A 26,082-nucleotide genomic window follows, 5' to 3' on the forward strand; every position below is an offset into this window, starting at 1 on the left:
ACCCATCCATAAACACACCATGTATTTAACAGGCTCCGGCTTAACTCCTGATCAAGAAAACCTCACATAGATTCTCACATAATTCACATAACCTGTAACATTTGACCATTTGAAGAAGGAGTATGAGATTATGTCTGCACTTGTCTTGTTCCAGTATGTAACACAAGATGGGCGCTGAACCTCTGTAATCTCTGCTAATTATTTTTGCTTCACTTGTCATTTCTCATACTCCGACTCTCGCTTCCTTAAAAGCAAACATTTTCCATCTTTATGTCTTCCCATGTTGACTTAGACGGTAATGGATTCCCTCTGAAAAGCTCCCTTTCCCAAGGGGTCGCTCCGCTCGGACGTCACGCGGGTTCATGTCCAAGTTGGTGCATTTTTCTATTTCCCAAGTATCCCTATACTATAATTCATGAAGCAAGTCTGGTGTTAGCAAGCACGGCCAAAAGTTCAGAGCATACACACAGTGTGGTTAAAAGTATGTAGACACTTCAACATTCAGGTCCTCTCACTGTTGTGGGACGACTTTTTTGGAGTTTCGCTGCAGGGATTTGCTCCAATTCAGCCTCAAAAGCATCAGTGAGGTCCAGAACTGATGTCGGGTGATAAAGTCTGGCCCACAGTTCATCCCAAAGGTGTTGGATGGCGTTGAGGTGAGGGTTCAGTCAAGCTCTCCCACACCGAACTGGAAAAAAACTACTTTTTACTATTTCAGTTGTTTAGTTGTTCTGATGTGAAGTTCCAGAAATGTTTCGTGGACTACTTTTACTTTCCATCAGCAGGCGGGTCAGTAGATAATGACTGAATTTTTCGTTTTGGGACGAGCTTGTCCTTAAACTTCCTGTACCGACTGTCAGCCTCGCTCTGGAGGTGGCAGTGTTCCCCCTGCTTTCATTCCTTATGCTAAACTAAGCTAATCCTGGCACTAACTCTATTATTTAATTTATTGTTCCTCCTTTTAGGGGCCCAGATCCGTTGACCCACGTAACACAACCCTGGACCAGAAGAAGATACGAGTGTCCACATACTTTTGGTCACATGTTGCAAAACTTCCAAATTTAAAATAACAGCGTGTTAATCGACACCAGCAAGACTCGTCATGTTTAAACAGGTGGTACCATGCTACTTTAGATTAAAACTGAATATTTATTTTTCTCCCTCCGTCCAGCCACATTGCTCCGGATCAGGCCAGTGTTTATGGAAAATGTTCCTCTTCTCTCCCCCCCAGTGGTGTAGGCTTCCAACGTTATGTATATATTTCCCATGATGTCCTCATCTGACCACGGCAGATCTCTCACTCCGCCGTCCTCACCTGACCTGATTTGAGAGGAAGCAGGCAAAAACGTATGGAGCAAACGGGGGACGGGGAGGGGCTGGCTGGGCTCACGCTTATATAACCGGGCCTCTAATGTATACAGAACACACGGTACATGCGCACGGCTGTCCTTGATCTTCTCAGGCTGAGAAATAAAGATGAGGAGGGGGGGGGGAGAAAAAAAAAGGAGCTACTGTTGGAGCTGGTCCATGTACGATTTCTTTGGAAGGAGGGAGTGTGTACAAGAGAGTGAAAGAGACAAAAGGGGGAGACAGAGGGGGGAGGTATTAGTAGGCCGTCCTGTCTCCCATGGGTCCCAGTACTTGGATTTGCATTCTTCTGCTCCACTGTCCTGGTAAACACACGCTGCTTTTGGCTCTGTTTGTCGAGGACACGCAGAGATGAAAATGAGGAGTTTTGCTGCTGGCTCACATGCACCGAGCATGTACAGTACACTGTGTACTTTGTGTAGCTAGCTAGCTGCTGCGGCTCTGTGCATGTGTGCAGTCGTACACGTGGTGAAGGGAAAAAGCCAGGAGAAGCAGGGTTGGAAGAAGAAGAAGAAGAAGAGGACGAGGAGGAGGAGGAGGAGGAGGGGGGAGCGTATGCAAACAGGCTTTGAGATTCAACCATATAGTGCAGTTGACAGCGCAGCTGGCTGCAATGTTCTCCTGCTGCTGCTGAGTGGAAAATTCCTGCTATGACGGAGCATGAAGTGTGTGCATGTGTGTGTGTGTGTGTGTGTGAGAGAGAGGGTGTGTGTGCATGACATGCACATGAGAGAGAGAGAGAGAGAGAGAGAGGGAGAAGGAGGGCGATCCGAGGGGGCTGGGCTATCATCCAAAGAGCCGGCGAGGGATTGGTTGGCGGAAAAGCTGCCTTTGTGAGATCACAGCCCCCACAACAGCTTCCACCCACATGGACGACTTCATGTGACAAGATCCAACCCTGCCTTCACCAAATTCATAAAAAACAAAAAGAAGAAGAAGGAAGTCATTCACAGCACCTGCCACACACAAACAGACCCAATTACACACTGCTCCAGGTGAGTCAGAGCCGAGAGAGCGAGTGAGCTCCTGACTTGTGAATCACCGTTTCCCTTCATACGTCCAGTAGAAGTGAAGACAGTGGCAAACCTCCTCACCTACCAGCATGATCTTGATGCAGGGTGACAGTAAAAGTGGGTCAAGAACAGAACCGCACAACCTTCATCCTCACAGCTGAAGAAATAAATACCTACCAGATCACCATGTAGAGTTTCAGACTTTGAGTTCAGGTCTTTAAGTGTTAACCAATCATTTCATATTAAAGGTCCAGTGTGTAGGATTTTGTGGCATCTAATGGTGAGGTAGAAGATTGCGACCAACTGAGCACCCCTCGTCTCACCCTCCCCTAAGAAGGCTGCTGAAAAAGTCCAGCGTTTGTCCATTCTGGGCTGCCGCAGAAGATCATTTTGTGCGATATCATTCGACTGTTGTTTGAGCAATCCTTCAACTGTGCAATTAATCTGATACACTGAAGCATTTATACTGTACGTTATTTTCAATTATGACCTATTTCAATATTTCTATTTATTAGCTGGAGAATAGGATGAAGGACATCTTTTCAGATTTATATTTCTCTCCGTCCCTCCCGCTCTCTGTATATCTGTAACAGTTTAATACACATATTTCTTCATTTTATATAATTCTCATACTTTCGCTATGCAGTGACATTTCTGCTCAGGGGATCAAAAAAGTATTTCTCACTCGTAGTAACAAACCAACAGAGAACCAGCCGGCGCTGCAGTGTTTGGAGAGTTTTGTTGATTGGTTCACTGTCTCAGATGATTGATGATTGGTTTTTCAGTGTTTTAGCAGCTTAGAGGACAGATGTGTCCCTCGGGAGTTGGTGGGAACCGAAAACTGAAGTAAAATTAGGGATTAAGATTGATGATGATATGATGTTGGGCTAATAACTTCTCGCTGTTTGCAATAACAACTTTATAAAGTGATATGCCAATGTAATTATCGGAGGTTATAGTGCCCCCAAGTGGCCAAAAATGTATAAATGCTGCTTTGAAAATGTGTTATTTGTTTCTGCAGATATTCATTGATGTCCGTATACTTCCCTCCACATGGTGCAAACAAAGCTTTTTTCCACAATAAATTCGATACATGATTAAATGCAGAGATACATTTTTATTACTTTTTATCTGTATTCATTTGCTCTTATCAGTTGTTGTTTTTATTGCCCTTCTTTGTATTTATTTATATAGAAAATCTTTCTGCACCTTTTGTCCTCTTGTTTGACCTTTATCTTCTTGTCCTTTGCCTGATCTTGAGTGTTTGTCTTCCTGAGTATCCCACGTTTGCTTTCTCTGTCACTGTTTTTAAAGGTGCTATATAAAAAAGCTATTATTAGCAGCAGTAGTATTTTCTTCACCAACTGACCACTAGATGGCGATACACTGTCAGACTGGAGGTGTCACCCTCAGGTGACCTTTTCTAACCTGACTCGTCACTGCAGACCTTTAGCCGACATCATCAGTTATGTTTTCTTATGTCACACACTCCGACCTGGATCTGTGTTTGTACGAGAAAACCAATAACTGAAAACTCTTCAACCGTGAATCACATTTTACGGGGGAACAATTTTTTTGCCTCACAAGGTTTTTTGGAGATATTACTCCACATTTGTGCTGTACTTAAGGTGTCACAAGAGAGCTGATGACAGCCTTTCCACAATTTGCTGAGCTGCTCGGCTGCTATCCGTAATCCAAATTGCCCCAACTTGCAGCCGAAGCGTGTATCCTAAACCCATGACACAAGGATTTACAAGGTTGGTGCAATAATGTTGATGTTTTTCAGCATTTTTTTTTAATAAAACAGAAGCAGCTGGAGCTCACTGAGGGGCAATAACACATCATCAGCAGACATGCATCGAATTTGGCAAATGTTTCTCCTGAGCGTGCAGGCCGACAGTCTTCCATCTGTGACGACGGATCACTCCGGGTAGAAGAATTATCAGTCATAGCCGTGAGACCGGCTGTCTCTCACCGGGGGAAACCTCGCAGCACTCTGAGAGACATCTGATTCGATCTGTCAATAAGTCAGACGGGGTATGGTGTGACATGTGCTGATGAACTGAGCAGCGCTGCCAGCGCCTGTCTTTCCGCTCTGACACTGATTCGACCAGACAAACCTTGTTTACTCCTCATTTAGCCATTATTTCGGCCCACCGACTTTACATCCCTTTTTGCAGCATGCAACTGTTAAGAACATTGTTTTCCAATCATGCAAATATTTTCCACAGACGGGGAGGTGCACGCATACCGCTGCAATACACGGCTGTCCTCAATCTAAGTAGGATTAAGCGCTCATGTTGGATTAAGGTACACGGGCACATTTACATTTTTCATTTATTATCACTGAAACCTGCGTCAGGAGGGCAGAGGATGTTTGAGTGAGGAGTTAATGCACTGATAATGTGCTCTTCATCTTTTAGATTGGCCAAAAAGGACAATAAACAGTGCGTTTGTCACGAACTCGGATTGGATATTAAGAAGATATATCTTATAATCTTCAATTTCACCAATGTGGATTACAGATATAATACAATCCTGATAGAAAAACAACATTCATTCTTATGTACAGTGACTTAAAGGAACAGTTCAACCAAAAAAATTAAGATTCAATCATCATCTCCTCACCACATCTCCTGTTTTGCCGTGAAGCTCCAGAAATGTTTTGCCGACTACGAAACCTCCCCATCAGCACGGAGGAGAGTAGATGATGACTGAATTTTTTTTGGGGGTGAAGTGTTCCTTTAAAAGCATACGTACAACAGCATATAACAGAGACAATGAGGTGAAAACGAGAAGAGGGTTTTTGTGGGTTTAATTTATTAGTCCATAAATGAAAACCCTCCAGCACATGACGTAGCCGGCTGGAGAACTGAGAGCCAAAAAGAGCCAGTGAGATGTAAATTTAGTCACATATTTATTACATAAATATATAGTAAAATAGACCAGCGACAATTACCATAAAAATATCTTCCTTTAAAACCCTGACCATAAACAAAGATTTGAAAATCACACACAGACATTTACAAACACGCTGATTGTCTGGACCTGTCATAAGCAGCCCACCACAAAAACCTGACATCACACCACCCACTGGACTCGTGTTGGGAGGAGGAGGAGGGGGTAAAGAGGGTGAGTGGGTGCTAAGGAACAGCAGGGGATTGGGTACTCGCAGGGGGGGAGGACAGGTCCAGGTGAGAAGGGGCTCGGTGTGATGAAGGTGTGGGTGGTGTGAGAGGAGATCACAGTAGATATTCGGATGTTTCCTGCGCATGTGTGTGTTTTTATTGAAAGACAAGACCGTGTTGTGTTCATGAAGCCCAGAGCGTCGCCTAAAGGTTGACTGTACATCCTTTGCATGTTTGTTTGCCCCTGTGCTTCGTGGAAATGAATCCTAAACTATTAGAATATAATAAAAAATAATGTAATGATAATAATAATAATATATTCAGATACTTCTTGTTGTCTACTTCAACCTGCACCAGGAGGCTGTCGGGTTTGTGGTAAGAGGGCAGTTAAATAGATTTCCTGTGCTTTGTGAGACACAGAAAAGTAAACTTATCTGGAATAAAACTCTTAAATAAAACTCTTTGTTTGACCCTGAAAATATAAACTATCTGGCACATCTGGATAGAGACAGAAGGCGGGAGCTCTGCTCTGTGTACAGTGAATGGCCATGTGTTTCCCTGTGTACTGTGTCCTCTGTCCACTGTTTCGCAGGAGAGTCCAGCCGAGGATGTACCTGCAAACTCCGTTACACACTGCAAGCGCGATAATATATTCTACGACAGATCTCATCTGGATTTGTGTTTCCTTCTTATACTCTCTAGAAGTCTCCCTTTAGTATGTCCCGAATCCCGATCGAGGACTGAGATGCGAACAATCCCGGACGTTTCAGTCACTCATGAATCAATACAGGAAGAATGTTGGAGATACAAACTCCGGTTGGGACGACATCTTCTCAGTGACTGAAATCAATTTGTTTTTTTCTCGATGCTCTACAAGATGGCGTCCAGATGACGTCACACACTTTTCTAAGGAAAGTTTAACAAATATAAAACTTTTATCGATTAAAAAAATCAAAATAGAAAGAGTTTTAATTGATTTAATTGTGTTTTTTTGATGTCGGGGCTCAAACAACGCGGTCTACACCCTCCCAAACACGGGATTGGATGAACGCCACTCATGGACGGACTGCGCCGGGATTTTTTTTAATAAACTTTCTCTTATATGAGAAATTTTCTTGGAGACATTTTGGGCGAGACACAAGCCATGAATTTTCTGAATCTGTCTCCAGTTGAACTCAACAGCGGTTCATTTTTGTAGTTTTTCAAGAGGCGGCGAGTCTCAATGGACGCAACTTATTTGCACGTAAGCACGTAAAATCAAACATTCTTCCAATAATTAACTTTTTTGAGCCACTGAGTGATTGAAATGCTCGGGTTTCAGGAGATCACATCCATCCAGGACCGTGATACGAACAGTACCAGTCCTGGATCAGGACGGCTGACGAACCTCACCTCAATCTTTTGCACACTGTTGTTCCCAGAAGTCTCCAGAGAATATAACAGGACGGGATTCTAGTTTTGCGTGGAGAGCTGTGACAAGAGGTTGACATGCTTTCAATACAACTTGACCGAAACACCTCACGTCCCTGTCTTTGGCACCTTCCGACTAACCCTGATCCTTTGTTTTCGGACGGGTCGTGACCCCTGAGCGTCTGCAGAACACATCATAGTTTTCCCAGCAGCCTCTGCAGTCACAGTGAAGCGAGGAACTCTTGAAGGAGTGGTACAAAAGTAAGAAAAGCAGTTGTGTTAGCTGTTGCCGCGTGGTTCGTTATAGCTCGTTTGCATGTTTATTGTATTCGTCTGAAAGCCTGTAAAACTGCTGGCTTGAAGTCATGAAGTTATAGATTAGTTACACATATACGGAGCAGGCTGAACAGGGACCAAGAACACAAAAGAAACTTGAAAACAAAGAAATCCAAGGTTCGCCCAGAGAGATCTCAATGCCGGTTGACTTCAGTGTGTTCCTATTGGTTGAATTTGCTGAAATATCCAATCACACGAGGTGTTTTAAATGCACTGTCCGGACGTTGAAAGCGGAGTAAACTCTTTACTGTCGACTCTGTCTCGATTTATCACCGACGTTCTCCAATGCACCTGTTTGTTCTCGACAGGTGTGTAAACATTCTTTTTAATTTCGAGCCTCTCGTCACGTGACAGGACAGCGGATTGTGAAATAGTGAGTACAGACACATAAGACAGTTCATAGACATTTTGTACAATATCTAGAAATAAAGCCTGACATGGAGACGACTACCAGCACCGACACGTAGGACTCGTCGCAGTCCACCGGATATCTGTTTTGTGTTTTTTTTTCGCTGAACATCCGTCCTGCTGTTGAGGATACCGCTTCGAAAGCATCGCGTGTTTTTTGCTAAAACTTTTTCAAGAACATACTACAAGCATGCTAAGCTTTTCTGTACATGCAACAACCGAGTCCTTTCTGCTGTAAACAGTGTGAGCAAACAAAGGAGGTTCCAGTCAAGAAGATGTTCCCAGTGGACATGAAGCCTTAAAGAGGTGGTCGTTGGTGGTTTGCTGGTGCTGTATAAAAGTGGCTTGGACCTGCTACACAGTGGAGCAAACTGATCCCTTCCTGTAGGTTTCAGCTGAGCAGAGAGCGTTTCTCCTCTGGTTTTGCATACAACAGTGGGTCTGTGAAGTGTACGTTGCCAAGAGAGGTGAGTGTGAATGCTCGGAGGGATGTTGGACGACGGAACAGAGAAACAAGAGGACAAACGTTGGACCAGGAGCACAGGGAGGAGGACGGAAAGCACCCTTTGAGGCCGGTTTATCAAACCTGAGCAGTTCTGAACCAATTCAAAACCTTATTTTTCAACCTGACAAACATTGCATATTTTTCTCGTCAAAGCGCAGATCTCCCCCAACTAACAGAACTAATAATTAATCTAATCTCTGATCTATATCTCTGATTGATAGACATTTAATAGATGAGCTCATTTGCGTACATTCTTAGCTGTCTAGGCATGTGGTTTCCCACCCGTTTACAAAAATACCCCCGTGACCACCTTTCCATTCCACCTATAAGTGCTCTTAGTTTCTTTCTTGGGTTTTGGTGTACTGGGCAACCGTCAAACAACAGGAGAGGGGACAGTGTCCACGCAAAAGCTATTCATAATGTCTCGTGGCCAGATTGTAGTCGGGTGCAGAGGATTGGAGCTCCATGTGCCGTCGGGTTAGGGACTGTGTGATGTGGCGTCGGCTTGGGGCGATATCCAAAATGTTAAATCATGATTATTGTCCCGCCCAAATATCGCAATAGACGATTTATCGTCTCGTTTGGAACGGACGCATCTATTTTCGTACGTAAAAGGAGAATAAACGAGCCTTTAGAAACTACGTCCTCCATGTCTGTATGTTAAAGCGCTGCATGCCACTACATCAGGACAGTTAACCTCCCACCTCGTCAATATCGACACGCATTGCCGCTGCCACGACAGCCCAAAGATGCCGTAACTGCGGCAAATATCACGATATTCAATAATATCTAATATCAGCCCAAGCCTAATGTGGTGCAGTTCTATCATGATCAGTACATCCCTGTATTTACACAAAGCCTCTTACTCAGCCATTAACACACAAGTGAGGCTGTGAAACAGTCCGTTAATTAACTTAAAAACAACATTTAATGTCTCAAATATTTGATGTAGATTTGGCACTTTGATTTCATCTTTCAGTTAATGTGTTTACTGATCTTTTGTTGTTGTGTTTAATGTCCCCCAAATGAGACTATTGGCTTTGATTTAGTCATTTAATATTGTGTGTTGCCATAACCTAAAAATCACCCCGGGGAGTCTTTAACCGCCACCACCCAGCACAGTAATTTACCAGAGATTGTGCAAGCCTTCGTGATAAATCCTCTAGTGCCCTATGAAACACAGTGTAGAACAACACCACAGAGGAGCAGGGGATACAAAAAGCGATCAATAAGGCCATCATTTGGAAACAGAAACGAAATTGAAAAGCCTTGAACTGGCAGCAGTCGTCCGCTCTTCGTTTGTGGGAATCGTTTGGAGCTTTTTTCTTTTGAAATGGCGCCCACTCTTCATCGCCTACAACCTCGACCACTCCCACGTATAAATGGTTCTCGAGACCCCCCTTTGCGTGTTGCTCTCTGCTGAACGCAGCATTAGTTACATTCTTCAGAGGATATAATACAAGTCTATGACAGAGACTTCTGTCACGTGCCGCGGCCTAAAAAGGTGCTTTTTTTTGAGGGGTTCGGGAGGGAAAAGCGAAGCAGGTCGATCGGACATCAGCACCACAGACGTTCATAACACAGATCTCTCACATGAACATGCACACACCTTTATATATATATATATACATGCCCAGCCTTGAGTAGAGCCATGCCAGTCTTTCAGTATATCACAAAAGGCGAAACAGAAAGCACACTGAAGTAGAACAGTGGACGGATGGAGCCCGGCTTGGATGGGAGCCACATACTGCTGCATGAACACCATTAGCCAACTGGGTGAGGGGGAGCTGGATATTGCTTCTGGCACTTTGACCGGAAAAAGTGCAAAGACCAGACTGACACTAACAGTAACGTCTGAGTTTGCTTTTGTTCACTTCTGGAACGTGTTTATGAAAAAACGTGATTTATTTAGAGATCACAAGATCAAACTCTGCTGTGGAAGCCCATTTCTGCCAGGTAGCGAGGATTAAAATGTCAGAGATGATAAAAAATAACCTGCTGACGTTTTGCTTTTGAATAACTTTGAGATTATAACTCATAATTTAAAGGCAATAAGTTGGACATTTTGACTTCCTTTACCACAATTTTGACATAGAAAGTCATAAATTGTACTGATTTACTGTAAGAGCTCTTTATTTTTGTAATTCCTGACATTTCATTAATTTTCATTTTTCATTACTACCTGTAATCTTCTGCCTAGCTGGTTTAAAATGGTTTGTGCTGACTGTTTTCCTTTGCAGGTACGATGTGTCTTTTCAGACAGAACAGCTCAACTCTGCCGGCGTTACCTCAGATGTCAGAAGACACCACTAGCGCAGCCTCGTCGGCAGATGACGATCGTTCTTCCTGTTTGGCTCCAAAGTGCAAATAACTGATTGTGTGGCTGAAAAGGGTTAAACAACGCACACTAACTGGTTACTGTCCATCTGGGGCTAGAGCTTCTGACAGAAGACGCTAACATTAAGACATTGTTGGCATCACAGGATGTACAGACCACCTGGATCTTAATCCTGACCTTTAAACGTATTTGGAGGATTTACCTCGTTAATCATTTGATGAGATTCTAATTATCGGTTATTTCAATATTCACTTGAATGAGACCTTTGATCATCAAGTAAAACCTTTGTGGTACTTCTGGTTTTACTTTGTTATTTAACCAGCTCAGTTTGTTGGTATCACCTCAGACTAGAGATAAAATGATATATACTTTATTGTCTCACAGGATGATTCGTCTTGGGCTCCAATCAGCTGCATCACACATCACATACATCATTCATTCATACTTACACCTGCATCCTTACACATGTTTAACTTCACATGTTGGAGTGAGAGAGGAGTTATTTAAAACAATTTAAGGGAATAAATGGATGGATTTAATTACCTTTTGTACTGGTTTAGCCTAACATTTAGCATTCTGAACCTTCAGCTTTAATAAACCCTGAAAGTAGTTTTGTTTATTTATTAGACATGGACATAAAGTCACACTGGTGCTTCAACAAGTAGTGATGTTTCATTTCCTGTAAGATCTTCAAGGTTGTTTGAGTCTTGATACCTTAACTGTGCTGTCAAGTTACCACACTTTACTTGTATCAAATTACACTCTAAAATCATCTGATGAACCAGAAACATCATCGAGTTAAGCCTTCATAACTTATTTAAACCCTAATTTATACATACCTGATTTATACTTAATGAATGATTGCTGGACTATGGTCCCTAATTGATTTTAAATCGAATATAATCTCAGTTTTCTTCACATTCAGAATAAGGCAGTGAGCATCACAGTCCACATACTGCTTTGATTTCAGAGTGGTAAAACGGTGCGTCTTGATTTCAATTCGAGAGCCTGCAGCGCGTAGTGCGTACGTTTTGTCCCCACAGATCACTCTGTGAACTCACTGTTTGCTCTGAGACCAGCTGGAGGATTAATTTGCCATGTGTCCCTTAAAGTAATACGACATAAAACACTTTTAATATGGAGTAACTAATGGCTCTGTTATTGGACATCTACTTTTCTCTCTTTATATTTCAACTCTCAACTTTATTGATACCCAGTAACTGAATTAATTTCACTTTATCTGCCCATAAAAGCAGATAATCATATCCAAAATATTTAATTAGAGGCTGGGTTGTCAGGATGTTGCAGTTTCCTGCTCCTAAATTCAGAAAAATCTGAAATTCAGGCTACTACGCTCAGTGCTCATAGTCCAAGTTCGTCCTGCTGAAGAGGTTTTGGTGCCCTTGAGCTTTTCTCCATTTCCAGGGCTTCACGGTGGAGAGTGTGTGACTCAGGCTCGATCTGTTCAGCGGTGGTTAAACATCCTTTTTCCTGATCCGAATAAAGTATTTAAGGATTGAGGCAAATTTGTGATATTGGGGTTAATAACTACATTTTTCTGGCAGGAACAGGCTTCCATACAGCGAGGCACCAAAACCCAAACTAACACAACTCACAAACACTCACCAATCAAACAAAAACAACAGACGGACACAACACTCTCCCGCCTCCACACACGAGGGAATACGTTTCATTCAGGGTTAAGAAAGCAGTGAGGGCATTATTCTTTGTGGCTGAGATGGACTCAAATTGATCCAAATCGTTGAAACCTGGACGTCTTTTCAATCTGACACAGGAAAAAAAAAAGGTACATTGCTTGATTGTAAATGGAGAAGACAAAAAAAAGATGAGCTAACAATATTTTTCATCTAAGGTTCATCATCATTTATTAGAAAATGTTCTTTTACCTGAGAGAATCCTTCAATAGCTTCCTTTACCCAGTCACAAGAAGTGCTCTGTGCTTGTGTGTGTGTGTGTGCGTGTGTGTGTGTGTTTGCAGCGGGCCGAGCCGATGCTCTCACAGGTGGGCGCGTTTTTAAAAAGCAATCATGAGATTATTGTTTTTTCCCCACAAATGTATAAATAAGATCCGATGAGGCGAGAAATACGCCAAAAGGTTCACTCACTCGCTTATTGCACTTCATTAAAAAATAATTGTAAACTTTATAATCGGTCATTTAACGTCTTTGTGCCTAAAGGCTGGAACTCTATTTATTTTTTGGGGTTCGACTCATTTAAAAAACATTAAACGTTGGAAAAATGTAAATTAAATGTTGGAAAAAGGCTTGGGTGCAATTTAAATCTTTTATTTTGAAAAAACCAAAGACGTGGCTTGGGTCGGGCCGCTCAAAGTGCATTTTTAGTTAAGTGCTTAAGTACAATTGATGGTCAGGTCGGGTCGGGTCGGGTTGGAGACGTTCTCAGTGGGGTGATGCAGATTTTTTAAAAATCCTTTCCTCACATCTCACAAGCAGAGGTGACGGGTTAAGTAAACTTGCTTATGCGATGTGTTTCCCCACTGACGGACATCAACCAACCAGAATACTCTTAAAAGTTACATTAACTTGGTCGCAGGGTAGAAAAATTAAAGCTTCACACACATGTAGCAGAGGGATTGAATTTAGGGGCTCGTATAAATCTTGGAATTTGAGGATCTGTGGCTTCAACCCACCGAACGCTGAGAGCATCGCACCCAAACTACCAAACAACACACATATACATCCACACACACATACACACACACACACACACACACACACCACTTTCTGAGCAGTTTACAAAAAACAGCACATCTCGTAGAATCCTTATTCTCCACAACATCCCCAGTACCCCTCCTACTTGTTCTCCGAGACCTGGGCTACTGTGAACAGTTACCGACCCTGAGGACCAGCCGGTGAGCCGGGCTAAAGGCCTGACCCTCGCCCACACAGGAGTAGCAAGGGTCTCCAGGTCACGTCAAGAACCTCTGAGCCGAATTTGATTTCAGAAGCAAGAACCTGCTCGTTTGTTGTTGCGTCGAGCTCGTCTTTTCGAAGGGAGCTGGAGGGAAATTGCATAGACATCTTGCTACTTGCATGTCTTCACAAACTCTACATTTGGCATAGGGGGGGACCAAACACAACCATAAAAACCATAAAACATCACAGACAATCTCCACCCTTGTCCAATGTGTCAACATGTGAGAATAAACCCAGGATAATATTATAGGAGGGATGGGCTCGGAAGCCCCCGCAAAGCCAGCCCTGAAACCCTCGCTTTGCTTGTTGTGGTCTATAAAATGCAATTTGCTTGAGTTAGGGGTGTCATTATAGACCCCAAATTACTTTCAGCTTCTAAGCAGTCAGAGCTGAAAATAAATACGGTGCTCAGTTCAAACTCTCATAATCATCTAAGACTCCATTTACACTTCAATACATGTAGTCTTGGGTGGATCAGATAGCTGCTGGACCTCAAGAAGTCAAGTTCAAATGCATCCAAGACGCTTTCAAGTTGTTTTTGAAATCAGGTTACGTAACTTGGTCAGCTATCACTGCCTCTATCCATGAGTTTCCTGGGCACGTCAATGCGGAGGTTACTGTGGAAACCATAATGGGCAGTACTTATGCATACTTAAATACTTAATAGCGGTGCTCGTCAGAACTAGTGTAAGTAACAAAATCTTGTAATAACTGTCGGACTGGCGGCACTTTCAAGGTTGTAGAAGCATTAGCTAGGTGCGCTAAGCAGTAATAATAGTGTTAGTAGTACACACGATAGAGTCGCTAACCTTGATCTTCGTGAATGATTGATACAGAATACCGATCGCTCTATGAACGAGGATTAGCGTCCCGTAACCGTGGAAAACGCCACTTCTGGTCAAGTGACGGGGCGCAAGGTGTCATGGCGGCTAGGAATAAGGTCGATAGCTCCGCCCCCTGCACAAACGATAGCTAAAGTTATGCTGAAATGTTGCATTGTTAGCTAGCTAGGTGTTTTTGCTAACTGTTATATATTGTAACCAAACTGCGAGCGTGCAGGCGTTCTTCTTCCCCGGTTCGGTTCTGCTGTCTGGGTCATGGACTCACATTTTTGCGGCTTAGTGTAAACAAAGAATCTTAAAATCACGTCTTGATTTTATCTGGATACAAGAGACCTGAAAGTGTAAATGGAGCCTTTGTTGTAAACTGGTTCAGGTTTCTAATTAATAATTTTTCTTGAATCTTAGCTTGCGAGGTTTTTTAGGCTGGCTTCTGGGGTGGTGGACAAATGGGGGAATCCATTTTGGACTTTTTCCAACTATAATGTGGGTGTGCTGCAGCCAAGTTAGCCGACAATCAAGCCTAATAATAACTTGCTTATGTTTCTACTCGTTTCTCCCTCCCCCGCCTCCCACTTAATCCAACAAGACTAACCCACGCTGCCTTCCTAATCTTCAGCCACTGTGGCTGCTGGCAACACTCACACCGATAGTTTGGAATAAACTGAACGCCGTTTCCATAGATGAACACACACACACACGCACAACAATAGGCATTCATGTGTAGCGTGTCCTGTTGTGAGAGTATGAGGGGTACGAATCTATCTCTTTGCAAACAAAGAAGAGGCACAGGGTTTATGATTAATGTCACGGGGCACTTGAATATGGATCGGCATGCACGTGTGAGAGAGTGCACACATACAAATGTACGAAGCATTACACATTACTCTTTTTTTTTTCCTCTTACATGACAGTGAGGGATGGAGCGGTTAAAATTTACTCTGTTGCGATAAATCTCGAGTGTGGTATGTTTTTTTTTTTTGTATTTACATCCTTGGTTATGGCCAAAATAAAAATGTAAAATGAAATGAAAATAAAAACAGAAAAAAAACATAGAAAAATACGTAACATAGTATTGCACCTTGCAGACGGGCAATATATATTCTCAGTTTTGTTGGTTTGTTTGTAACGTCTATGTGACACCACTATCCTTTCTGCTGGTGTGTGGAAGTTAGGTTGTGGGTGCCGGGCTCAGGTCCAGCCCCCTCCTGTCAGCTACATTCAATACCATAAAACACTCAGCCATTACAAAAGTCTTAATCCCTCAGTCTCTGGGCCATTCACATTTTGAGTTTACCGTCTTACAAACTGTGCCTTTAAGTTGGAGAAGTGCTCACATTAGCAGATGATCTCTAACATCTCACGTTCGCGTTGCATCTCCCATCAATCCGAGAAACCAAATCGATAAGATAGAGAGCACAAAAGCTTGAGGGAAAGAGTCCTTTTGTAACTTCTACTGATGCGTACACACAAGCACATATTATCTTAACATATACATTTTTTTTTTTTTTAAATCTATATATGCATCTCTGAACTTTCACATGTGCCTGCAAAATATGACTCCTCCCAAGTTCCTTTGAGTTTTGTGTTGTGTGAGGTATGACAAGATTGTTTCAGTTTTTTTTTTTTCTTTTCTCTTTTTTTTCTTCTTCTGTATTTTCAGTTTCTGTTGCATTATTTTTCCTGTTTAGGTTTTTTTTTTTTCTCCAAAGTTGTATTTTCATTAAAAAAAGAAACAAAATATAAAAAAAAGAAATTCCTGTTTTGTTGGTTTTTGTAAATACCTCCTGATAAAAGGGGGGGGGGGGGCGGGGGGACGGACAGCTGGACAGACACACAGACAAACAGATCAGTTGGCTTATCAACACAAACTATAGATGTGAAAAAGAAGTGAAATATTTTTCTATGTTACACTGCACGCATGGTCAAAAAGTGACTACAGCTGTTTTTTTTTCCTTTTTTTTTTTACACAGAGCAGTTTAAGCTTCAAAAAACAAACAGAAAAAAAAAATAAGAAAACAATAATAAAATGAAAAAAACAAAAAAAAAAATCTCCAATCATTTTTGTTCAGGAGTCTTTTTTTTCTTTTTAAAAGTCATCTCTTTTCATTTTTGTTTTATGGATTTATAATCATTTCATATATCTTTTTTTTTTTTCTTAATCTAAATCAGACTCAGAAGGTAAAGCAGCATTATAACCCCTTCTGTCAAACACACATACCCAGTCAGCTCACGAGAACAAAGGACATCAATAAGGTTTTTTTTTTCTCTTTTTCAGTTCTTTTACAAAGACGTGTTCGGACTCCAAACCTGCATCTCTGGAATAAGGGATCTCTTTTTTCTCGATCCTTTGGAGGTGGTTATCCTTTTTGGAGGGAGCTGAAGGGGGGACATTTGGGGTTGTCAGCTGGCATGGGAGCGGGGGGGCAAATATGGGGTTGTTTCTGGGAACTGAAGGGGAGACCGTACATATCCCCGACATCGCCGTCTCCCCTTCCCCCCCGAGTGTTCGTTAACATCGTCTCTACAACCGGCCATATCACCCTCTCTCGCCCATGTCAATGATGGCAGTGAGGGTTTGAGGCCCTCAGCTTTTTGTTTCCTGTCCCATGCGTTCTTCTTCTTCTCTCACATCCTCACATTCTCGCGCTCAAAGTCTCTCGTTCGCGACGGTGCTGCTGCTGCTGCTTTTTTTTTTTGCCGTTCACATTCATCCGGTGGCGCCTCTGTAAAGGGCAGTTATGGCCAGCCTTGTCTGACAAGGGAGAAGCCTGGATCCCGTTTGATTTGTCAATGATTCTGGGTCAAACTAGGGGTGGAGGGAGTCCCACTCGGCGGCGAGTGGGCACGACAGCTAGGGTAGAGGGGGAGAGAGGGTGATGATGGAAGGGAGGGCTCTGGATTTGAAATGTCACAGGGCTGCTATAGGAAGGATGATGGGAAAATGAGTTCCTAAAAGAAGAATGGTTAAGTGCAACACAGCCCTCCTACCCTCCTACGCAGGGCTCTGTCTCCACCCCTGGTCGGGTCGGGTCGGTTACGGGGGCGAGGGTCATGTGCTGTTGGTCTAATACTGACAAGGGGACAGGTTTGGGACTGAGCCCACTGCGGCTGCCAGCCTCTGTTACACAGAGCAGCCAAATACTCCCAAACTGCTCTGTTTTACACAGAGCAGCAGGGACGTTGATTAATCCAACAAGGGGTGTAGGTTAAACTTTAATGATTAGGGGCTGAAGGGAGGACTGCTACAGTAGTGCAAAAACTCCACTCTAACACCAGCCTGGCTGGGTGGGGGCCTGTTTTTAATGGTGACGGGGTACATTTCAGTCAGAGCTAGGCTCATTGTGGTAGGGTAGGGTAAGGCAGGGCAGGTGATGGATCTCTGGAAGTGGGGGATGATGTTTGTGGAGGGGAGTCAGACCAGACTCCGCCATTCTGCCTGAACATGGCGCTCCAGTTCCTCTCTCCTCCCTCCGATCGGCACCGCTCCAGACGTTGAAGAAAGTGAGGCTCGGCCATCCGCGACGACGCCCCGTGATCCCTGCCACACGTTACTCTGCTTAGGTACTTCTGAGGGCTGCAGATTACCCTTCCTGTACAAGTGCCCAGTATGAACTACTGCTTGGCATTGAATATAAAATAGATTTTTCTTAGTCTCTCTTTATCTTCCATTCTCTTCTCGTAAGAGTGGTAAACCCAGTTAGATTTGGCTTGGCCCCCAGAATTGGAATGAACAGAGCGGGCTTTATGATCAAATCTACATTCTTGAATGGTCATTTGGCTAGTACACTACGATATCTGCCATGGATATCCGCGGTGAGATATTACTGCAATAGTGGTGAGCATTGGTAAAGTGAGTGACGCTTAAAGAGCTTTTGAGTTGCCTCATTTCAGGTCGAGAACATTCCACCTTTCTTACGTCTAATGCACTGTCCATGCACGAGAGAAAGCTTATTTCATTGGGATTACTGATACAAGATCCAGTGGCAGTCATCGTAAATGTACTGTGGAAGATCGCCATGATGCAGAAGGAAAACCGCCCTTTCTGTGCATGCTAATTCAGCGGACGTGGCCACCACTGGCTCTCAGTTATCCTCCGGTATCCATCCTCCCGCCGCATGCTGCGATGGGCGTTAGCTGGGCTGCACATCCACACTGTCCTTTCGTCGCTTCCGTGAGTCGATTTTCTGTTTTGACAGAAACTGGTAAATCCAAATTTGAAAAAGATGACACTTGGTCCCATATAACAAAAAGAGATAACCCGAATGTAATGGGTACCATTCCCTGGAGCAGGTGACACGTTCCAGGGGGATGGCTGGCCCTCCTGTCTTCAGTGGTATTTCATTTCAACCAAGTGATAGCACTGAGGGTGTGTGTGTGTTGTATGCCGTGAGTGTTTTGTCTTTTCCATGACTACAAGTGTGCACCTATAGGCAAAAAAATTATGCACAGTTGTGTGTTAATCTACACATGCGCCAACTTGAATGGTGTATGTCTGTGTGTAGGCTGTGGGCAGCTGCCCTGTGTCCACAGAGGTGAGGTAGTGCCTGACACCACAGGGGCAGTATTGCTGCCCCAGCCTGGGGGTGTGTCCACTTTGAGGTAAATGGTAGCCTTCTTGGCATTTGCCTGCTCTCAGTGACTGCCCATGGTAAAAAAAGGCAAATGTGTATGGAAGCCTGGAGGGGCCACACTGAGCTGAGTCCGTGAGGAGTGGACTCTGAACAAACCCTGCAGGTTAGGGCTGTATATCATATACAGTAAAATGAGGCATTCACGTTACTTTGAGGTGATGTGTGTTTTCATGTTTATGTGTTTGTGTGTGTGTGTGTGTGTGTGTGTGTGTGAGACACAGATATAGAGAGAAAGTGTGTGTGTGTGTGTGTGTGTGTGTAAGATGAGCTTTGCCGTCTTGCTGCTGGTTGCTGCTATTCAAAACCTCCTTACCGGCTGCATGTGGGAGATTTACTTCCGACTCTTGGCTCTGGATCTACAATCCACCTATTAAATCTTATCCCCTCTCTCTATCTCTGCTCCTCCCCTCTCTTCCTATTCCAAGTAACTCTCCCCCCTTTCTCTCCTCTCCTCCCTTCTTGCTTTCTTTCTTTCTTTCACTCCCTCAATGCAGTAACTCCTTGGAGAGAGAGAGGGACTTAATTGTCATTCACAAGACAGTAGGCTGCTGGCACAAGCAGCATGGGCAATGACAAGGCAAGTCTGCTCATATGTGTGTGTGTGTGTGTGTTTTTGCATGTGCACTGTATGTCACAGGAGCCGGTCCAATGACACAAATGAAGGTAGATATGGAGCCATGGTCTGCACGTGTTTTTTTTTCCGAAGGTAGACAACACAATTTCATAAAACTGGAGTAGCCTTGTATAAATATAGCACCGGTTTCACTGGGATCTAAGAGGAAGGAGCTTCATAAACAGCTGTAACGGCTCAGATTGAGTTGAGGAATTGATAATGAACTAGGTCTGGTAGCTCCGCTTTATGACCACGAGCCATTATACACCAGAGAAATGCCTAAAGCATCTGCTGAATATATCAACGCGCAGTGTTTTGCTGATTGTGTGTGCCTGCATGACTGTGAGCAATAATATGTCACCGATGACCGTGTTTTCTGAATCTCTGCCTGAAGAGTGATTCAGAAATAATACTGAGAGGTGCTGGCCAGCGTGACAGCTGGAAAACATGGGCTTCAAAATGTGTAAATCTGTTCCCCCCAGAACGGGGGAGACGGACCCCTGCGAAGAACGCCGCTCTGAAGAACTGAGGTGGAACAGGCTGTGGCTCAGTGTGTGTCTGTCTGTGTACGTGTGTGTTGTGTGTATCTGTGTACGTGTCTTGGCAAATGGCTACAACTCTTACTAGATAAGACATCATGCTCAGACAGAAGGGCCCCCACACGGATTTTAAAACAGGGGTAAGTAAAAGGAGGAGAAAGAGGTGGAGGAGAGGGTGTTCAAAAAACAAAATCCTCTGTTTGCTTGACTCTCCTGTTGCTGGTGTGTTGTTTCTGTGATCGCTGCTTCCAGTTTTGAAACCACATACTGTAAATGTGATGTCGGAGAAATGCAGATTCCTGCCGAGAGGACTCTCCCTCCATCCTTCCCCTATAAAAACGATGGCCCTTCCCATCTCCCAGTTTGCCCCAACTTCCACTTCCTTTTGCATGGCGGCAACTGTGTTTCACACCTCCTGGTCCTCAAAGACCTCCAGGAAGAGCGGAGGGAAGAGTTCGTTGGGACACTCCACCTTCATGTGGAGGAAGCGGCTGGCGTGGCACGCCCCGATCATCCGCAGGTCTGTCACCTTCATCAGGAGCTTCGGCCAGAAGTGGGGAATGTTGTGCTTGCGGTAGTTGATGTAGTGCTCAAACGCCAGCAGGTAGGTCTCCTGGCACTTCTCGATCTTGTCCATGCAGGTCAGGCCAGAGCGGTCTGGTGACGGGGAGGGTCGGCGAAGGGTGAGGAGGAGAGACGGGAGAAGGTGGAAGGAGGAAGAGGATTGAAAAGTGAGTGCACAAGCAATCATCAACACACTGTAATTATGTCTAAATGTCAACATTCTGGCATGAAAATGTGACCTTCAGTCAGCTCAGTGAACTCTATCGTGTGTTATTATGGACAATTACCATTGTGCATTACTGAGCGTGCTGGTGGTTTGGGCTTTGCTGAATTTTTAATTATCCCAAATGCTACATGAAATTCACTAATCAAGTCTGAGTCCTTTTGGATACGTTATTATGTACTTCTAATTAACAAAAGCAACAATTAACAACGTTCCCTCAAAAGGCGGCGAAATGAAATCAGCGCTCTGTCAAATGAAGCAGGTTTTAAGTGCTGGTGCCACCGACCTTAAGAAAAATGCATATCTTATCTCATACTTAATTTGCACAAACTTTATTTGATATTTTCCTTACTTTTTAAATAACAAGAACCCAGAATTACACACATCCTCTCGTTATTTCAAAACCTTGAGCGTATTATGTGACATGCGTCCTAAAATCAAAATATGTGAGAGTTTTTACAACGAGTGAAGGCTCTTTAATCAAATTTAGGATGAGCTTTAGATTTCCTCCTTTCAACACAGAATATGTATGCAGACTTTTATCTTTGCGCCGTAATTACATTTTGATTCACAATAGCTTTACAATATATACTTTGCAAAGAAGCGGGTAATGACTAGGAATATGGACTGTGGTGGGTGTGTGTCTCCAAGGACAAAGAAGACTGAAAATTTACATTTACATTACATTAACTCCTGCACTACCAGTGTTATGAGCAGCACAGAAGTGAAGGCATGCAGTTTTTATAAAAGAAGTTCCTAAATCAAGAACAACCTGAGCTCATGAGCAGCACGGCCTGCAGCAGCGCCACCTCCGTGTCGTCCAGGTTGAACTGTGCCAGGCTCTTGCCCAGATCGAAGATGGCGTCCGACACGACGCCCAGCCCGCCGTTCTTCAGCTGCTCGCGCTTCACGGCCATCTCCCCGTTGAGCGTCAGCGTCTCGCTCTCCGGGTCGTAGCGCATGGCGGCTCGGAGAGACATGATCTCCATGCAGCAGCCCTTTAACAGGATGATCTGGTCTTCACAAGGTAACTGATGGAAAAAAAAATGTTTCATGTTAATGCAGGGTTATTCTTTCTCTGAATAATTAGAAAATTAACACAGTTTGGACGATGCAATAATTGTTTTGTCAGAGCTGTAGGGAGGAGCAACTGTAGCGACGGAGCAGGCTACAGCAACTAGAGTATAGCGGAGCTAATGGCGTCATAAGCATGTCAGCTTACATCTGTCATTTATAGTAGTGACTCTAATAATTACTTTATTTGCACAGGACTTTGAAAAAAAAACAATAAATATGACATAAAAACAATGGAACCAAAAATCCATGTTCCATATTTGGGGATATATATATAGATAAATATAGCAAATGCAAAAAAAAACTTATTTTCAGCATATGTTGGCTTTCCCAACTAGTAATTTGTAGAATCATGAGGTATATTTTGGTCCAAAGGTGGATAATATTTACATTTTTCCTTCTATCTTGCCATTCACTAGTAGATGTTTAGAGAAAAATTAAGGAAAAATCATGAACCCGGCCAAATTTTCTCTCCAAAAAACAAAACAAACAAAAGAAACAGATGTGTCTTTTAAACAAAAGGCAAAATAAAATCCTCCGGAGCGCTCACACACTTCCTCCAGAGAGAAAAACACGATTTTTACACTTGACCTCACTTGAGATGGATGTTTAGCATCAGCTGATACTCTTAAGTATTATGAATACAACTGTGGCCTTGTTGTTGTTGTTTACGTGATGCTAAGCCCACACTTGTTAGCGCTCGCCTCAGTTCACCGCACTGTAAACATTACACATGGCTGTTGATGCAGCGCTCGGTAATGCGGCGACATGCAGAGGATCCAAAATTCCTCCATCAGAAAGTCTTTTTTCAGGAGCGGATACGTCCAACGAAAATAAACACAATCCCAAATCTTAAAGGATAATTCCACTTAATTACACGCAGTCTGACTGTCTGACTGCTTGTTGTTGTTGGACACGATCGTTGTGTTGCCGTATTCTTAGCTCTCAACAATCAGGTTTGGTGATTACCCCGAGATGTAAAAGACTGGAATTACGCTTTAAAGAGGGGGATTCAGTAAAACAAATGAAGGGAGGGAGGAATCAGAGGGAACAGTTATGAAGAAACAAAAGAGCCAGGGCGGGAGAGAAACATGAAGATGGATTGAAAAGAGGCGGACATGTTTTTCCGCTGATGAACACAGATTATGACTAACACGCCCCTGATTTACATGGATATTAAGAATCTCCCGGTTGAAACCCATTTGATTAAATCTACAGACTCTGATGTGCCGAATTAAATCTCACCTTAATATAAGCGTGTTTCTTAGTCCGCTGCTCTCGACTGCTGAGTAGATTAATTGGCATTCATTGGCTTGATTTGTCTTACCTGCAGGGTACGCTTAATTTTTAGTGGCTTGGTGAATTTGCATTCATATCAGCAATTCACCCGCAGTGAACAGATCTCCCTGCACCTCTTTCATCAGATTAAGAAGGGCTGCTTTTCGCCATATGATCTATTGTATCGGGACTATAAGATAACACGTTAAACATGACTGATTATCACTGTCTGGAATGCTAAAATTTCCTTATCTGCCGCTGTTTAGTTTCCTCATCTCTAAAATTAATAGAAAATCCAGCAGCAGTATGAGGAATCTATTCTAATTTACACTCATTTGAATACTAGTATCCATCATTATAGTAATGATTGTCTGATAATAGAAACAAACTGAATGAATTTTACTTTTTTTGTTACACACGCTGATTAAAAAAGTATCTGTGATTTATGGTTCTCAAAATCTGTAACGGGTTACAGCTCGAGTTAGAAGTTAGACTCGTATCTCTATATACACACTGCGGCCGTCCCCACTAGACAGTAACTCTGCTACCCTGATAATTATCCAATCACACAAGGTCTCATTATGAGCACGCAGAGACAAGAAACATGATTACATGTTGCTAATTAAGGCGGGGCAGACAGGAGCAGAAGTGCTTCTGTGATTGTCGCCAGCAACAAAAGCTGCTTCTGGGTTTCATTTTCCGAGAGCCAGACGTACATCGTGAGCGCTGCAGCGAAATGTAAATGATCAGAGTGATTCAGAAACAGGGCTTCTGCAAGTTTAATTTAAGACTGCTACCCGAGTTGCATTTTAGTGATATTCCTGATGGTAAAGGTGCCCCGCGTGAGGTTTTGAAAACTAGAGGCGCTGCGGAGCAATTATTTTTTTAATAAGTAGGTTCCCGTTTATGCTTTTCTGCTGACCCACAGCTGAAAGAGTAGTAATTCATCATCATTAGCTGGCTGTGCTCCGATATAGAAACGATTATTGGTTCCTTGTTGGTTTCGTTTTGTACTTTTGTTACAGCTTCATCTTAAAGCCAGACTGAGGTCAATTTAATAATCCAATCAATTCAAATTAAGACCTGTCAAAATCATATTAAAGACATTTCAAGGCCGAAATTTCAGATTATTGCATAACTCTTGTTTCACGTGTCTCTGTGGTCCTCCTCATTCAGATAAACTGATTATTCTGCTCGACAAATTCACCTCCTAAATCACACATTTCCTCGACTATCTCACGCACATTCACAGGACGACAGAAGCTTGGCGGCCGCTCCGCTGTGTGTTCTTCGCATCTGTCAGACTCCCACTCTGAACCTGAAAACCATTAACCTCCACTCACCTCAGAGAACATGGGCAGTTTTTTGGCAAAGTCGACGACACGGGTGATGGCAGGAGTGATGATCTTGGTGAACTCGCTGAAGGCCTCCAGGTCCACCTTGTCTCCATCTGACGTGGGGGCAACCGGGGACTGGCCGATTTTGTCTGGCTACATGGGGACAGAGACGTGGGAGGCTGATTAGAGAACAGAGTCAAACCTGACGTCAGACGTGAGCAAAAGGAGTCCGATGTGAGGATGAGCTGAAGTATATAAAGCTTTTATTCTTGTCAACAAAGGCAGAAAAGACAACAATGAACTGATTCCTTCACCAAGGGTTCACCTTTGCTCTTAACTCCTAATGTTGCCTAGTCTGATTTTGCATCACACTTAACGTCAGCGGTTGAAACATATTTCATACGTTATAAATGATTACCCTACAATCAATTGTTAAGGCAGCCGAGGTTCAAATAAAGAAATGTATTTAAATTTACATCCCGTTCCATAAAGATATTCAGTTTACTGTCATAGAGAACTAAGTCACCAAAGAATAACGACATTTAAGAAGCTGGAATCTGAGAAACAGATTAATTTAATAGGTGACACCTAACGATTAACCATTAATCATTGCAGCTGTAATTGTTGCTTTTGGTCTTTTCATGGGGTTTTGTGACGATAAGGAACATACAGATTATTTTACAGCCTCATCTTTTAATTTAACTTTAAGGCACATACTGTACACCATGGCAGAGTGAGAGAGGAGAGCATTGAGCTGAGCTGAAAATAGAAAAGTTGAGTGTGGTACACGATATGACAATAGATTATATCAGAACAACTTACAGCCGAGTGTGTGTGTGTGTTCTTGAAGAGCACAAAAGAGTAAAACAAGATTAAAGGAGAATCGATAAGAGCGGTGTAGGGCTTAGAGTGAAATATAACAGAGGAAAGAAAAGAGTTTTTAACGGTTTTATAGCCTTTTTTTCCTCCTCTACAAAGCACTCGCTCGCCTTGGGAGACAAATTAAAACCAATTTATCTAGATAAAGTCGGCAGATTGTGCTCTGTGGAAGCAATGGGACATGTCACCGGACGGATAGCGGTTGCGTAGAGGAGGACTGCAGTGTGTGTAGGGGGGAAACTGTAATGTCAGTAATACATATGTTTACAGATTTGTTCGAATCGTGGCTCTGACTATGAAGAATATTGTTTCACGCTCCACTGGAATAAAGCGAGTGTCGAGGCCGGAGTCATTTATTCTGGCTGGGGCTTCGACGGTAAACGGGATGAGTTTAAAAGTGTAGAAATAATCACCTCACACGAGGAGCCATCAATCACAATCCAGAGGGAGAGGGACTGCGTGAATCAGCGCAATCTTAATCATGATAATAACTTTGATGGACTGCAACCGGTGTCATGCAAGAGCCAAAACAAAGCCTCTCGGCTTCGCTGGTGGAGGTCTCAGTGGCATTTTTCATTTCGGTGGTGAATAAATATCTCTCCGGAGAGACGTGGAGAGAGCATCTGAGGTTCAGAGCTG

The 26,082-nt window shown here is 43.2% G+C and overlaps 1 protein-coding gene across 4 annotated transcripts in view; it reads right to left on the minus strand.

Moving 5' to 3' along the window:
- Positions 1–12,375: 12,375 nt before the first annotated feature.
- Positions 12,376–26,082, minus strand: part of thrab (thyroid hormone receptor alpha b) — a 151,426-nt gene continuing 137,719 nt past the window's right edge. For all 4 annotated transcript variants that reach the window (XM_084343034.1, XM_084343033.1, XM_084343035.1 and 1 more), the window contains 3 exons: positions 24,571–24,717; positions 21,648–21,906; positions 12,376–20,745 (listed from right to left, as the gene is read on the minus strand). In XM_084343034.1, coding sequence (XP_084199160.1) covers positions 20,495–20,745; positions 21,648–21,906; positions 24,571–24,717 — 657 coding nt within the window. In that variant the 3' untranslated portion in view covers positions 12,376–20,494. The remainder of the gene's footprint in view (positions 20,746–21,647; positions 21,907–24,570; positions 24,718–26,082) is intronic.

Source organism: Pagrus pagrus (assembly GCF_965226575.1).
Source record: "Pagrus pagrus genome assembly, chromosome: 21".
In the NCBI taxonomy this organism is placed as follows: domain Eukaryota; kingdom Metazoa; phylum Chordata; class Actinopteri; order Spariformes; family Sparidae; genus Pagrus; species Pagrus pagrus.